This window comes from Mustela putorius, unplaced genomic scaffold (assembly GCF_011764305.1).
Source record: "Mustela putorius furo isolate JIRA1106 unplaced genomic scaffold, ASM1176430v1.1 tig00000196_pilon_pilon_pilon, whole genome shotgun sequence".
Taxonomy (NCBI): domain Eukaryota; kingdom Metazoa; phylum Chordata; class Mammalia; order Carnivora; family Mustelidae; genus Mustela; species Mustela putorius.
In genome coordinates, this window is record NW_025421310.1 from 3,198,070 (window position 1) to 3,212,796 (window position 14,727).

General features: G+C 48.1%; 2 protein-coding genes across 2 annotated transcripts in view; both read right to left on the minus strand.

Annotated features, from left to right (window-relative positions):
* Window positions 1-13,350, minus strand: part of LOC101687694 (zinc finger protein 211-like) — a 43,391-nt gene extending 30,041 nt beyond the window's left edge. Inside the window, exon 1 of the mRNA XM_004776882.3 lies at window positions 13,270-13,350. The gene's annotated coding sequence lies outside the window, so the exon portion shown is untranslated. The remainder of the gene's footprint in view (window positions 1-13,269) is intronic.
* Window positions 7,140-13,142, minus strand: LOC101687131 (zinc finger protein 154). Its single transcript, XM_045077315.1, has 3 exons — window positions 10,850-13,142; window positions 10,596-10,717; window positions 7,140-9,294 (listed from the first exon to the last, which is right to left on the minus strand). The coding sequence occupies exons 1-3, from the start codon at window positions 10,981-10,983 to the stop codon at window positions 7,886-7,888; spliced, it is 1,665 nt and encodes a 554-aa protein (XP_044933250.1). The 5' UTR covers window positions 10,984-13,142; the 3' UTR covers window positions 7,140-7,885.
* Window positions 13,351-14,727: the final 1,377 nt, after the last annotated feature.

The window sequence follows — 14,727 nt, forward strand, 5'->3', positions numbered from 1 at the left end:
CTGAAGCTAAGTTCCTCCTCCCTTTTTCAATTCATCTTTTTCAACATATAAAATTATTGATACAAGGAGATACTCTAACTTTTGTAATGGCTATTTACATATATATCTGTGAATAAGACTGCTAAGAAGTCCCATTAACCCTATCACACACAGTCTTCCATCATCATCATTTTCGTGGTGGTTCTTGTATCCCCATGCATACTGGTGGGTTATTTTACATGTAAACATAGATATGTCACTGCAAAACCTCTTAAGAATTTAAAAAATATCAGGACTTCCATAACTCTGATAACTTGAATACATACCAAAAAATTTAAATATAGTGTTATGCTAAATTTTATGGACTGGATTAGCTACTGAAGGCAGATTGAATGCAACCATACCAATCATATGGCTTTTTAATACATGTGTCTTTTGAGTATTCACCTTACCTCTTTTATTTTGTTCACTGAAAAATTAAGGTGTTAATAATTTTATATAGTTCAATATTTCTTCTGTAATTTCAAATTCCGAGTTGCCCTTGAAAAGTGCAGATGTCTGTCTACAGTACAAACATATGTATCAATTGTATCTCCTGGTACTTAACACAGTTAGACTTCTCTGCTTCCATTTGTCAAATAAAACATGAATGTTTCAAAGTTACTACTTTTTTTTTTGTTAAGATTTTTAAATTTATTTATTTGGCAGAGAGAGAGAGATCACAAGTAGAGGAGCAGGCAGAGAAAGAGGGGAAAGCAGGCTCCCCGCTGAGCAGGGAGCCCCATGTGGGGCTCGATCCCAGGACCCCAAGATCATGACCTGAGTCAAAGGCAGAGGCTCAACCCACTGATCCACCGAGGGGCCCCTTTTATTTATTTATTTTTTAAAGGTTTATTTATTTGACAGAGAGATCACAAGTAGGCAGAGCAGCAGGCAGAGAGAGAGAAAGATTTTATTTATTTATGTGAGAGAGAGAACATGAGAGGGGAGAAGGTCAGAGGGAGAAATAGACTCTCTGCTGAACAGGGAGCCTAGGCGGGACTCGATCCCGGGACTCCCAGGATCATGACCTGAGCCGAAGGCAGTCAGTCAACGAACTGAGCCACCCAGGTGCCCCTCTTTTTTTTTTTTTTAAGAGCTTATTTATTTATTTGACTGAGATCACAAGTAGGCAGAGAGAGAGGAGGAAGCAGGCTCCCCACGGAGCAAAGAGCCTGATGTGGGACTCTATCCCAGGACCCTGAGATCATGACCTGAGATGAAGACAGAGGCATTAACCCATTGAGCCACCCAGGTGCCCCTGAAAGTTACTTCTTCAGAAGTTTACAAATCCCAATTTCTCTGCATTTAAAAATTTTTTAAACTTTCTTAATACAAAGCTGAAGTCCCCAAATTAAAAGTCTTAATCTTCCCTTGTTAGTGTATACATATATGAAATCATCACTTTAATTGTATTACAGTTTCATTTGCCAATTATACTTCGATACAGGTAACGGAAAAATAAGATTGAAGTCATGCAAAAACCTTAATCTGAACACTGAGAAACAGCAACTGAAGAGGATCTTTCCTTTCATCTCAGAGCAAGAATACAGACTATGTTTATTAACTTACTTTCCTCTGAAGACAACACATTTCGTGTTTGGAGAAATAAAATGTTACTTGTTATGAGTTCCTTTGGAAGACTGATCAGTAAGTGCCTTATCAAGGCTCAGATACTGCTACCAGGGACCATCTGGCACACATTAATTGTACCAGTTCTTTTAACTATAGTCCATCTTTGATTTGCAGGATAGCCATTGTTTTTTCATAATTATTTTCAGGACCATCAGAGAAAGTAGACAGTCCATCTTGATGGATTGAAATATTGCCAGTGTTCTAATAAAGCCTTCTGGATTTCCTGCTAACTCAGCTTCACCAGTCAGTACAATTTACTAAAGTTACACCGGTTGCTTCTGGAATCCCACTCACAAAAATGTAGAATTTCATTACATTCAAAGAAACATGTATCCTGGAATCCAGAAGGTGTGATGATTACTAGCCTTTTTCCATGGTCTCCACTGTGTCACACAGGAGCTACAGCCTTCACCAAGCCACAGGTGGAGAGCACCTGAAGCCCACTGCAGTAAACTCGTAGTCACTGTGGGCAATAAGGAAGCCACTTCTTTATTATTTATTGGATAAAGTTATAAGCATTTTGTCCATTAAAATTTGCCACATCCTCTATTTGGCTGATTGAATCTCTTGATTCCATTTAATATGCTCACCTTCTAAAAATCTTCTTGGGGGGGGTCTTCCCTGCATGTCTTGTAGCTTTGGCAGAATTTTTTTAAAAAGATAAATTTGGGTGCGCCTGGGTGGCTCAGTCGTCAAGCATCTGCCTTCAGCTCAGGTCATGATCCTAGGGCCCTGAGATCGAGCCCCAAGCTGGGCTCCTTGCTCAACAGAAGCCTGCTTCTTCCTCTCCTGCTTCTCCCTATCCCGCTTCTCCCTCCCCCGCTCCCCCTGCCTGTGTTTCCTCCCTCTCTGTCAAATAAATAAATAATTTAAAAAAATAAAAAGCTAAATTTGTGTACTACTCAATACAGTCTATGAACCTACATCTATATAAATTATTACACAATTTAAGTTACTATGAATTCTGGAAGGTCAACTAGGTGTATGTGATAAAGTACAAGAAGAACTAGTCTGAGGATGAAGAAAACATTCACTAAGTGTAGAGTGTCAGGAAGAATACTGCAAAGAGGATAGTGCCTGAGAAGAGGTGGTGCTTATCTGATGATCTAGAAGTCAGGCAATGATTCAGAATCACAGCTTGACAATTTTTTCTGTAAAATAACTGTGAGACTGCTATCTCTGGCAGTGTAAAGAGCTCATCCCTTGTAAAGCATTAGAAACTTAGTAGCTAACTTTCTTTTTTTTTAAACCACTGCCATCTTTTTTTTTTTTTAATATTTTTATTTATTTATTTGACAGACAGAGATCACAAGTAGGCAGGGAGGCAGGCAGAGAGAGGTGGGGAGGCAGGCTCCCTGCTGAGCAGAGAGCCCAATGCGGGCTGAGCTGAAGGCAGAGGCCCCAGTAGTTAACTTTCTTTATGCTGTGTTAAGACACACCCTTTTTCATATATCAGTAAGGAGACTTGAAATGAGTTTTATTTTTTCATTTGATCTTAGGCCTTAAGTTTTCATTAACTTTCAAATATTTTCCATATCAGGTCTTTAGACTTGTTCCAATCATGGTTTTGCATCTCTTGGTGCAATCAAAGATGGAGAGGAATTCCTGTATGTGTATGCAGAAGACACGAATGAATGATTCAACAAGTTTTTCTTCACCATTGTGGAATTTGAGAAGTCTTTGACGGTGCCACAGACTTTAACAAAACCAAGTTGAGTGTCCATTCTCCAGATACGTGTCTCCTGCACAAAGATATATACTCAAGTGACACTTAAGAATTTTGGCCAGCTCAGAATTCTGCAGATTGAAGGAAACTAAGGACAGGAGGTCTACAAATAGGATAAAGAGAGACAGAGTTGAAAATGAAATACCAGGGAGGGCGATTTGAGCTTATAATAAAGTACTTAATGCCAGAGTTCCTAAGTGGACCCTGCAAATACTGTTTATACACAAGATGAAAAGGAAAAATTCTGGTTAACCAGTGGCCTTAATTTTATACTTCTTCCAAATAGGCTTCCTAATACAATTTAGACTCCCAAGTTGCTTACCTGAGAGATTATTTCGGTAGGGTATCTTCTTAGGTAGGTCCGTCATTTGGTAGAATGTCAGGTGTGCTCTGTGTTTTCAGCTATGTGAAATGCAGATTAAAAATAGGAGTCTCAATTCTCCCTGTTGATTAAGAGGAGAGACTCTCCGCCTCCCTTTTCTCACAACATTTTCTCCCGGTGGTCATAATTTAAAGAAATTATAAGCACCTCCTAATCCCTTTGAAGACTACACAGACCTTTGGCCACTAGGGCTCCCTTACTCCTGCGTTCATGACCTGTATTGCTTAATTCCAGAAAGTACGTGCTGTCATGCAAGTAAGTTTCTTTTTCCTTTGAATAAGGTGAATAAACTAACATACATGGTCACCCCAATTACAAACATGAAGTTAGGATTAACTTTGTGAGAAGATGATGCTCTCAAGTGACCTTACTTGAGAACACGGTCTATTTCTCTTCTAAATATGTATGTAATGGGTTCTATCTGCTTTTTGTATGACATGGTGAGCTTTTTTCCTGGAAGTCTTTGTAATTTCTTAGCTGATTTCTGGTGCACATCACATTCCGGATTAATATCTATTCAATAATGTGGTGTAAGAAATCTATCTGGTCTTGGTCCCTGGTGCCCTGTTGCTGGCACAGAGCGCCTACAACCCTTGTTATCTCCTGAGTGATAGGAGTACCTTGTGTCATTCCTAAGGAGCCCCCTTTGGAGTCCACCTGAATTTAGGCTAAAGAGGTGTGTTAGGGTGGGGGCCCTAAGCAGAATCAGCATGGGGCGTGGCCATCAGAAAGGGCAGGGATTAGAGGCTTGGAACTCACAGCCCCACCCACTGGCCTCCAGGAAGGGGCTGGAGCTGGAGATGAAAGCTCTGTAAATACTCCCGAACAGGGACAGCTGAGGAGCCCCCAGGTCTGCTGAGGGTGGCACACTGAGGTTCCCTGAGGACAGAAGCTCCCGCACTGGAGGCCCTTCTGCACCTCACTCCATGTTCTTCTTCATCGGCCTGTGAACGTACTTCCGAGAGTTCCGTGAACCACCCCCGCAAGGTAATGGAGGGAGAGCAAGGGTCGGGAGCCTCTGGTTTATAGCCAGTCAGTCTGAAGCACAGGGGACAACCTGGATTTGTGCCTGGCATGTTAAGGGGACAGTCATCCTGTGGGACTGAGCCTTTACCCCGTGTGATGGGATGCTGTCTCCCGGTGGTCAGAGGCAGAATTAACTGCATGGTGGTGCTGGTGAGCACACGTCTCAAATAGTGGAGTGTGGAGAAGACCCACGGGGGGAGGAAGATTCCATTCCACATCCCGACAGTCACCACCACACACACCTGCGGGGACAAACCTCATCACCTGTCTCCTCACTAGCTAGTGTGCAGGACTGTGGGCGTGGGTGGTCAGCTGGACAGCCTTTGAGACTCGATAAGCAGCGCCCAGGACGCGGCAAGCTCTAAAGAACAAGGGCCTCAGCCAACAGTAACAAGGCAAGTGGGACCCGTGGGTTAACAGACATGTGAGACAGCTACTGTAGGGCGTAGGGAAACAGTCTGGATCTTAACTGCAATACACGTGGCTTAAGAAGCAACATTTGTGAGTCAAATTGAGAAAATGGAGCGTTAATAACATTTGTCATATGTTAAAATAGTTGTTTATTTAGGGGCAAGAAAGCACCACTGCACATGGGAAAGCAGGGGTGGGGGGGAGTGGGGGTGAGGGAGGCGGGGGCAGAGGGGAGTGAGAGAGAGAATCTTAAGCAGGCTCCACGCTCAGGGCGGAGCCCAACACCAGGCTCGCTGGGTTCAGTCTCAACCACGAGATCGTGACCTGAGCCCAAACCAGCAGTTGGAACTTGGAACCAACTGAGACACCCAGGCGCCCCTTCTGCAGCAGACTGACTTGCAGCCCCACAAAAGTGGAAACACGTAAAATATCTGTGAACAGATGAATAAGTAAATAAATAGTGCTATATGGATATCTCATAGATACAGTGAACTGTTCGTGTAAGCACCACTGATGAACTGTAAAATAAATGTGTCTCACGAGGGGGACCCAAGGAAAAGGAGGACACAACACTTCACAACTTCAATCATACAAATTCTAGAAAGTGCAAACTCATTGATTATAATGAAAAGTCAATGGCCGCCTCGAGGAGAGATTATTAAAGAACACAAAGGAAATGTGGGGGTGATGGAAAACTTTATTATCATGACTGATGGCCTCATGGGCTTATGTGAAAGTCAGTGTCAAACTGCACAATTTAATGTTGGGCATTTCATGTCATTTGTACCTTACTGAAACTTAACAACACGGTTCAAATTAAGTTGGGTTCTCTACGCTTTAGAAGATTAGGTCTGGCCACCATACGGACTCCACCACCTTTCTCCTCATCAGAAGACACCTGTACAAACAGGTGAGCAGTGAAGGCATTCCCAGTTCATTCAACATGGATACTGGCTGAGTCACAAAGACCTCATGGCTGCACCAAGAGATCTCTCCCATCTCTGTCCTTGCTTCGCTGCCATGCACAACCATGGCCTTTGGTGGACAACCCAGACGGACCAAGGAATCCACAAAACCTATAGCGTACTTTCTCCTGACAGGCCCTACACAAGATACATCCATATCGGGGTCCTGAGAATTTCTCTACCCGCTCATCCTTCACAGTCCTCCCACCTAAACACTGTGCATGCCCTTTCCAAACAGGTACACTGCAACCTGTTTATTGGTCTCCTGCACTCTCTATTAATCCAGTGTTTCTGGACCAACGGTCATTCCCCTGGTCCTTATAATCTTTTTTTTTTTTTAAAAGATTTGATTTATTTTTTTGTCAGAGAGAGAGAGAATGAGCGAGCACAGGCAACAGCATGGCAAGCAGAGGCTGAGGGAGAAGCAGGCTCCCCGCCAAGCAAGGAGCCCGATGTGGGACTCGATCCCAGGACGCTGGGGTCAGGACCTGAGCCAAAAGCAGCCACTTAACCAACTGAGCCACCCAGGTGTCCCTAGACTTTATAATCTTAAAATCAGTGACATTATGCTACAGAATTCAGAGGATCAAGGCCCCTGGCGCTGCTGCTGGCCCTGGAGAATAGACCTCCTTCACCATCAATAGCCCCTGTGAATAAGAAAACAAGACCATTTGCTCAAAAGCACTAAAGGCTGTGAAACAACAACCAACAGCAGCCCCCACTTCAGTCTAAAACAGCTCCCACTCCGGGTGACCCCACAAAACATTCTGGCATCCAGCTATAACTCAGGACCACAGAGCCCTGCAGTCTTTCCTTAAAGGCTTGAAGCAGCCATGCAAACTCGGTCAAAGCTGCGGAGCTGTCTTCTGCCATCATACAGTCCCCTCTGAGGCACACAACTCTCTTCACCCCTTCATGCCCACAAACACAGTTAATTTCAACACACACAGAGTGAACAGAATCCCCAAGATTAATGGTGGCTTAAAAAATATGACCTTTATTGTCGTACAGCAAGAGCAATGGGAGGCAGACTGTTTCTGGGTTGGTGATTTGGAGGCTGGGGAAATGCCTTCAGAGTTTCACAAGGATGATACATCCCTGATATGCCATCCTCCTTTTCAAATCACCAACAGTCCTCTAGGACAAAACCGGGCGAGATCCATGCCCTCTCAGAGAAGAAAAATGGGGAAGGAGTAAGTGCTCAGGCTGCTCATCAGTCCTCCAGCAACTGTCCTGACACCGGGATACGGCCCTGGGCAGGTTCAAAGACTGCAGTGCAGCTGCTACATACCTGGGATTTATGTCGATGTTTGAATGTATGAATGTCAATGCAGGCAAATGGCACCTTCATGAGGGATTTCCTCCAGTGCTGTTACTCTCATCAAATAAATACCTGCGCAGTTAAGGTAGTTGTCCCATTTGAAATTTGTGAACTCCTATGACGTCAAGTCCTTCAGTAGAAGGTTTTCTCATTTTCAAGGCTTTTGTAAGGGCTTTCACGAGTTCTCTGGGGTGTGATGAGGTTAGCCTTTGGTTAGCCATTTTCCACATTCTCCACACTCACGGGCCTTCGTCAAGGGGAACCCAGTAGTGTTTTTAGGAGTTTGGACTCCTAGGTAAAGAATATCCCACATTCAGATACTCACAGAGCCGTTTCAGTATGAATATTTGAATGGTCACTGAAATGGAAGACCCAGTGAATGTTTCAAAGTCACTGTCCTCCTAAAGCCTTTCTCCAGTGTGTACTTTTCTGTGCTTAATGAGGCTAGAACTATGGCTAAAGGATTTCCCACACTCCATGCACTCGTAAGGTCTTTCTCCAGTGTGAATCCTCCTATGCTTAATGAGACTGGAGTTTTGAGTGAAGGATATCCCACACTCAGTGCACTCATAAGGCCTTGATCCAGTGTGTACTCTCTGGTGTCTGAGGAGACTAGAACTGTAAGTAAAGAATTTCCCACATTCACTGCATTCATAAGGCCTCTCTCCAGTGTGAACTCTCCGATGTTGAAGCAGTGCAGAGCTTTGGCTAAAAGATTTCTCACATTCGCTGCACTTATAAGGCCTTTCTCCACTATGAACTCTACGGTGTTCGATGAGGCTGGAGTTTTGAGTAAAGGATTTTCCACATTCACTGCACTCATAGGGCCTTGATCCTGAGTGAACTCTCTGGTGTTTTATGAGACTGGAGTGGTAGGAAAAGAATTTTCCACACTCGCTGCACTCATAAGGCCTTTCTCCCGTGTGAACACTGCGGTGTTGAAGGAGCGCAGAGCTTTCGCTGAAGGATTTCCCACATTCACTACATTCATACGGCCGTTCTCCAGTGTGAATTCTCCGATGTTTAATGAGGTTAGACTTGTTGCCAAATAATTTGCCACATTCGTCACACTCGTGAGGCCTTGTTCCAGTGTGAACTCTCCGGTGCCGAATGAGGCTAGAGCTCTGCCGAAACGACCTCCCACATTCCCCACACTTGTAAGGCTTTTCCCCAGTGTGCACTCTCCAGTGGTCCCTGAGGCTGTAGCTCTTGCTAAAAGATTTCCCACATTCACTGCACATGAAGCATCTTTCTCTAGTGAGGTCTCTCTGGTGATAAGCAAGTGTGTGTTTGCAACTGAAGTCCTTTGTGCCTTCTGCCCAGCTGCGTTGCAGTTTCCTTCCATGGGAGGACGCCCCATACTCAGTCCTCCTGTATGACGTCTCCCTGCTGGGTGGGCCTTGATGCTGGAGGAATCTCGAGGTGGCCAAGATGTCCCTCACAGGCCAAGATGTCACCTCCCCACAGGAAAAGGGTTTCCCTAACACAGAGAATTTGTAGTCCTTCACAAAAGAAGCTCTGCCCATGTTGCTTCTGAAGCATTTCTCTCCAGTGTGCTGCTCCTGGTGCGGAAGGTCTGCATCGAAATACAACTGTCCCTTGTGTGCCCCAATACTGTAGAGATTCTGTCCACAAAGTGTTGCCAGGTGCTCACTGGACAGCAAAAGGTCTCTCAAGTCCTGGCCACACACCTCACGAGGATGGGCTTTCTGGGGAGACACAACTGCCTGCAAAGTCCTGACCTGCGACGCTCTTTGTACAGAAATGCTCTGCTCAGGTGCCTCGTCATCCTCTGCTCCCTGCCTGCAGCCTGAAAGCAAGAAATGCTGGTGAAGTGCACGCTGCCTGTGGTGGGAGTGGGTAGCTACTATGCAAGCTCCAGATGTGTGTCTAGCAGACCCAGGAACCAGTGCTTGGGATGGTTTGCAGGACCAGGGAGATGGCTCAGGTGGAAGATGGGGCTGCTCAGCAGTAGCAGGCTCCAAAGAGCAGAGAATGGGAGAGGCCTCATGAGGTGAAGGAGGCAAACATGCACTGTGTGACCCAGAGACAGAAGTGGTCTGCAATTTATTCCTCTGCCAACAATTTTCCAAAGCAACCTATCTCCTGCTGACACACCTATTCCGTGCAGAAGGGTGTGTCAAGTCCCAAGGAAATAGGACTGTAACCTGGCAGGTGGTTTTCTGAACTGCTTACACGGGCACACCTCATGGTGCAACAGCAGCCAGTGTGCAAAGTGCTGCAGATGGCCTGGTGAGAAAATGAGTGGGCTAGGGATCCCAGAAATGCGAGGTTAACCCCACACCAGAAGAAAGAGTAGAAGCAAGTAACAGAGTTGACAAATCGGCAAAGTGCCAAGAAAAGGGAAGAAAAGACAGAAATGAAATGTGGCCCCTGGCATCAGAATACTAGTCAAACAAATAGGCTTCTGGTCTGATGTAAACACAGCACTGACATCATCTCCTCCAGGTACCATTCTGCAGCCTTTGTGTTTTGTGTGCGTCAATGTACCTACCATGAACCACCCTGGGGTCTCCAATCCAACCCCACTCCCACAATCAGAAAGCCCATGACAACTTCATGATACAAATTCTAAGGAAAAGACAGTTGAGTAGCCATCGGTATCCCAGAACAACTCAGCATACACCAGCCCGTGGCAAAGAGAACTAAATAGTCCCCAGACAAGTCTGGAGGAGAGTTTCATGAGAATAGCCCATGGTCCATAAACATAATAATTTTGTCAGAGACAGCAAGTCCTGGCACAGGGAGGCAAAAGGAAGCCTCAGCAGAGAAAGGAAATAGACGTGGAGCATGCATCGAGACAAAGTAACCCAGTCAGGGAAAGGGCAAATAAGGGGATATCCATTGGGTTCACTGCAAGACTCCTGACCCTGATTCCTTCCCTGAAATTCAGCAGGAAGGCTGCTGCTGGGGCTGTTCAAGTAAGAAGGGTGGTGCACTGACCTCAGCCTTACCAACCACAGCACCTACCCCTGGAACTGGGGAAGGAACCTGTGGCTCATGGTCCCTATGTCAAGATGGACTGTTCCTGGGGACCAAGGGAAGGTCAGAGACTAGCTCAGGCCACAGGGATGGGGTTGAGTGTCTTACCCAAGGAGGTTATAAGTGCCAAGTTCTCCAGCATCACATCCTGGTACAGACATCTCTGAGCCTCATCAAGGAGACCCCATTCCTCCCAGGAGAAGTACACAGCCACGTCTTCAAAGGTCACCCTGCCCTGGCAGGATGGGGACAGATGAAACCACAGAAAGATCCTCTCCCAAGAACCCATATCCCTTTTCCCACACACATCTACCCTATGCCCATCCTCCCCTGATCATCCCAACTGAGAAGAAAAACCACACCCCAGTGCCTGGATGCCGTGATGCCACTGTCTCCTTGTGGGCCCACTGATCAGAGAGTCCTGCTGAAACAAGATGCAGTTAGATGACTGAATATCTAAGTTGTGGACCTGGCACAGACGGATCCTCCTGGCCATCTGGGTTATTCTGCTGAAAACCAGGGCCCTGGCATCAATAAGGCATATTCCCTCCCCAAGTACACATTGTTCTCGAGCCTGAATTCCACAGCCACATGCCTACTGTCACCACATCTCACTGTCCCGCACCACAGCAATCTCCCTGGGCTCCCCTGCACGTCATTGTTATTTTTATCACCTCCTCTTCACCCCACTGCTAAGGGCAGGAGTCCTACCTTAGAGTTATGGGGATGGTCAACACATGACACCTGACCATGCACAGAGGAGACGGACAACATTTTAGTGATCACAGATATTCACAGCCTGGAAGAGGGACACCACACCCCACACAGGCCCACATGGGGTGGCACTCTGAAAAAGAGTGAATAACCAGAAGCTGTGGAATGCAAGCTTCATAGGATTGAGAGGGTGAGGTTCCTGTAAGAGGATGGGATTGGCTTGTCTGAGTAACTCCATGGGCTGGCAGGGCACTGAAACCCATCCAAAGGGATAAGCAGGAAACGCACCTTTGATGAAAAAGTTGTTTAATTAGTAGGAGGCCTTCCCAATAGCAGAAGAGTGTGGAGGAGAATTTACACCCAGGCCTTGAGTTACTGCATCTTGCACCAGACAAGGTCCTCCTCCACCTGTGCAGCACGTGACCACTCAGCAATCACCATCTTCCTCTGTCCATCCGACCCTCTTCCAAAGCAAGGCTCCTTGGTGGCCTACCCCAGGCTTAGTGACTCTCACAGATGATCACATCAGCACATACACGTGACCTTATTCCTCCAGGATGAGACACCCCAAGCCCTACCACAGTCCTCACAAAACCCTGATGGAGTTCAAATTGGAGAAGCACCAGCAGCACAGGTCTGAGTGTCATCATGTCCTCTGAGCTTCTGTGTCCTTCTCATGTCTACTCCTCCACTGAAAACCTTGGCCACCTCCCCAAGTATCCTATTCCTGACGCACTCTCCCTTCATAGCCACTCACATCCCTCATCTCGAAGTCATACCATCTTCTAAGTATCCAGTCCTAGTCCTCCTTCCTCCCCCAACTTCCTGGCACCGTAACACCTTTACCACCACAACCAGAAGACTCACAACTTCTCACAACTGGGACCCACAGCTCACTCACCTGGGCCTACAGAGTAGCCATGATGTTTTTAGATGTTTCCCTTTGAACCACTCTGCAGAGTTCCAGACTGGTGTATCTGGCTGCTCACTCAACGCATCCACTCAGAGCTCTCCAGAACATCTCCCACCAACATCATTCACAGTACCAACTCCCTCATCTCAGTCAATGGAGCTTCCATTCTTATAGCTGCAGATACAAAAACCCTTCAGATATCCCTGAAGCCTCCCTTTCACCCTGTCTTGGTCCACATTAGGAAATCAGTGGTCACTTTTTCAAAACACATATCCAGAATCCAATGACACCTAAGCCAGCACTCTGGGCCAGTAACCGTCACCTAAACTCTGACAGCAGCTTCCACCCTGATAATTCCTGCATCCTCTCGCAGCCCGCAGTCTATACTCCATGCCACAGCGGGCTGGATCCTATGAAGACCTTGGTAACATCAGATAGCTGCGCATACCCAAGCCTCGCATGACCACCAGAGGACACGCCCAACTTCTCAGGCAGTCACTCCAGGCCCGACTGCTGTCCCCTGCTCTTTGCTCTCACCCGCCAAAAAACGGAACGGTGCGTTCCGAACAGGTGCAGCTGAGTGTTAACTGGGGCGTGCGCACACTCCGCTACCAGTCCCCGCATAGCCTTGCACGCACATTGGTTGCCAGAAACGGAAACCCCTTCACAGAACTCCTGGCGCGGGCCTGGGATTTCCCCAGGGTCCCCAGACTCAAAACTTGGGGAATGGCACTTAAGATCCCGGGACACAACAGTGCAGAAGACAGGCGGGTGGGGGTCGGGTCAGGCCACCTCCCACTCGTTCGTGCAGCCTCTGTAAGCGCCTCTGATGCCGCGGGAACTGGGGAGAGCCCAGCCTTAGACCAACAAGACCCGGGGTCCACCGGCTCAAAGTTCCCTATACCCTTGCCCGGCCCTGAAGACCGGGAAGGCAGCAGCTCAAGCTCCACGCCTCAGGGCTCAACATCGCCCCTCACCACGTGCCCCTCACCGGAGCCCGCTCCCGCGCGCAGCCCGCCGGCGCTCACACACGCCGGGTCAGCCCCGACTCCCTGTCCCGAACACCGGGGCCTGGGCCGCCAGCAGGCGCCCTGCGCTCGGGCCTTCGGGGTCTGGGTGGGGGCGGCGGGGAGGGTCCGGGGGACGAGCGCTTACCGGAGCCGGGTCCCTGGGCGCGGCCGCCGCCATCGGACTCCGTGAGCGGAGAGCACCGGGCCGGTGGTCCCGGTCTCCGCCCCGGCGAGGGGCAGCCCAAGCCGCGTTGCCAAGCTGTGGATCCGCGAACGTGCAGCGCGGACAGAGTCTCCTCTCGCCGCTTCTCGGTCGCGTTAAGTCAGTATGGACGCAGAAAGCCTGCCCCTCTCACCCCGCGCGCAAAACCGACAGCAGCTATGATGGCCACCATGCGGAAACAGCCGGAAGTCTCACCCGCACGGCACGCGCACGCGCGGAAGAACCCGTCTGAAGTGCTCATTGGACAGCGACGCTGTCGCTCGGCTCCGGGCATTCTGGGCGGTGTAGTCCCCACGGCTCTGCGGCCGGGAGTCGGGGAGTCGGCCAAGTCCTGCGGCGAAGGTTGGGCGTCTGGTGGGAGTGGTGTTGGGAAAAGGCCGATGTGCGGCTTCGCTTTTTTTTTTTTTTTTGAGAGCACGTGATCGTGTTTCTTTGCAGTGCTCTCTGCAGCCGACCACCCAAGTGTGTGCAGACATTTCGGACCCAGGGAAGTCAGCATAATCCTAGAGGCTAAGGATGTCGCTCTGGATCCTCCCAAAAGCCACAAACCAAACAGACACATTATTCATAGTGTCCGTCAGACACTGATATGTCCACGCCTAGTGGAAGCTAATAAACATTATCTTTTTTCAATTAGTGTCTCATAATGGTACACTGACTGCTGTGTCACCCCTTAGCAACAGGCAGGTGGACAGACCGATGGCACTTAAGCTCCGGACCTTCTGCGTAATGCCACAACACGCCACCCCACCCCGCTTTCCAGGCAGTGTTCCTGGGGTTTCCCAGATCGCCTTTCCCAGACACCACCATACACGGGCTCACCCTCACTGTGATGGCACTGAGGGCCCTTGGACAGGAGTTCACACTCCCTCCCCACATGCACATCACTCTTCCTGCCACACCTGTCACAACTGCACTCCCACAGCCACAGCCCCTTGCTGTCCTACTTCATAATAATCTCTGCCTCTCTGATTGTTAATCAGCATATGCTGCCTAGGAAATGTGTGGCTGATTCAAACAGGACCAAGTACTATCCCAGACTCTGATGTCCTCACGACAGAGGCAGCCTTGTCCTAATATGGTCTCCCTCCCTGTAGAGGGCACTCTACAGACACATGCACACTTCCCCTTTTCTGAGGGCCCCCACTCTTTTCATGAGAACCTAATGCTGATGGGCTCTCTTGAGGATTATCTCATTCAACAGCCCCCAAAACAGTGTGGACCGACTATGATTCCAATTTTCAAAGGAGGAATCTATCTCTCAGAGAGGGTAAGGGACTACCATAAGGCTGCTCAGCGGTGTAACCGCTAGTTAGGTTCGGTTACACTGCCCTGGACCCACTCACCTTGCTCCCTTCTGTTCTTCTCCAGCAGAAATCT

Bases quoted from the DNA above. Each gene is read 5' to 3' on its own strand.
- LOC101687131 (XM_045077315.1), bottom strand. From the start codon at position 10,983: ATGGCCAGGAGGATCCGTCTGTGCCAGGTCCACAACTTAGATATTCAG. The intron at 10,718-10,849 runs GTGTGGTTTTTC...CTGCCAGGGCAG, and splicing joins CACGGCATCCAGGCACTGGG to GGTGACCTTTGAAGACGTGG. The intron at 9,295-10,595 runs GTAAGACACTCA...TCTTGCTTTCAG, and splicing joins GGCACTTATAACCTCCTTGG to GCTGCAGGCAGGGAGCAGAG.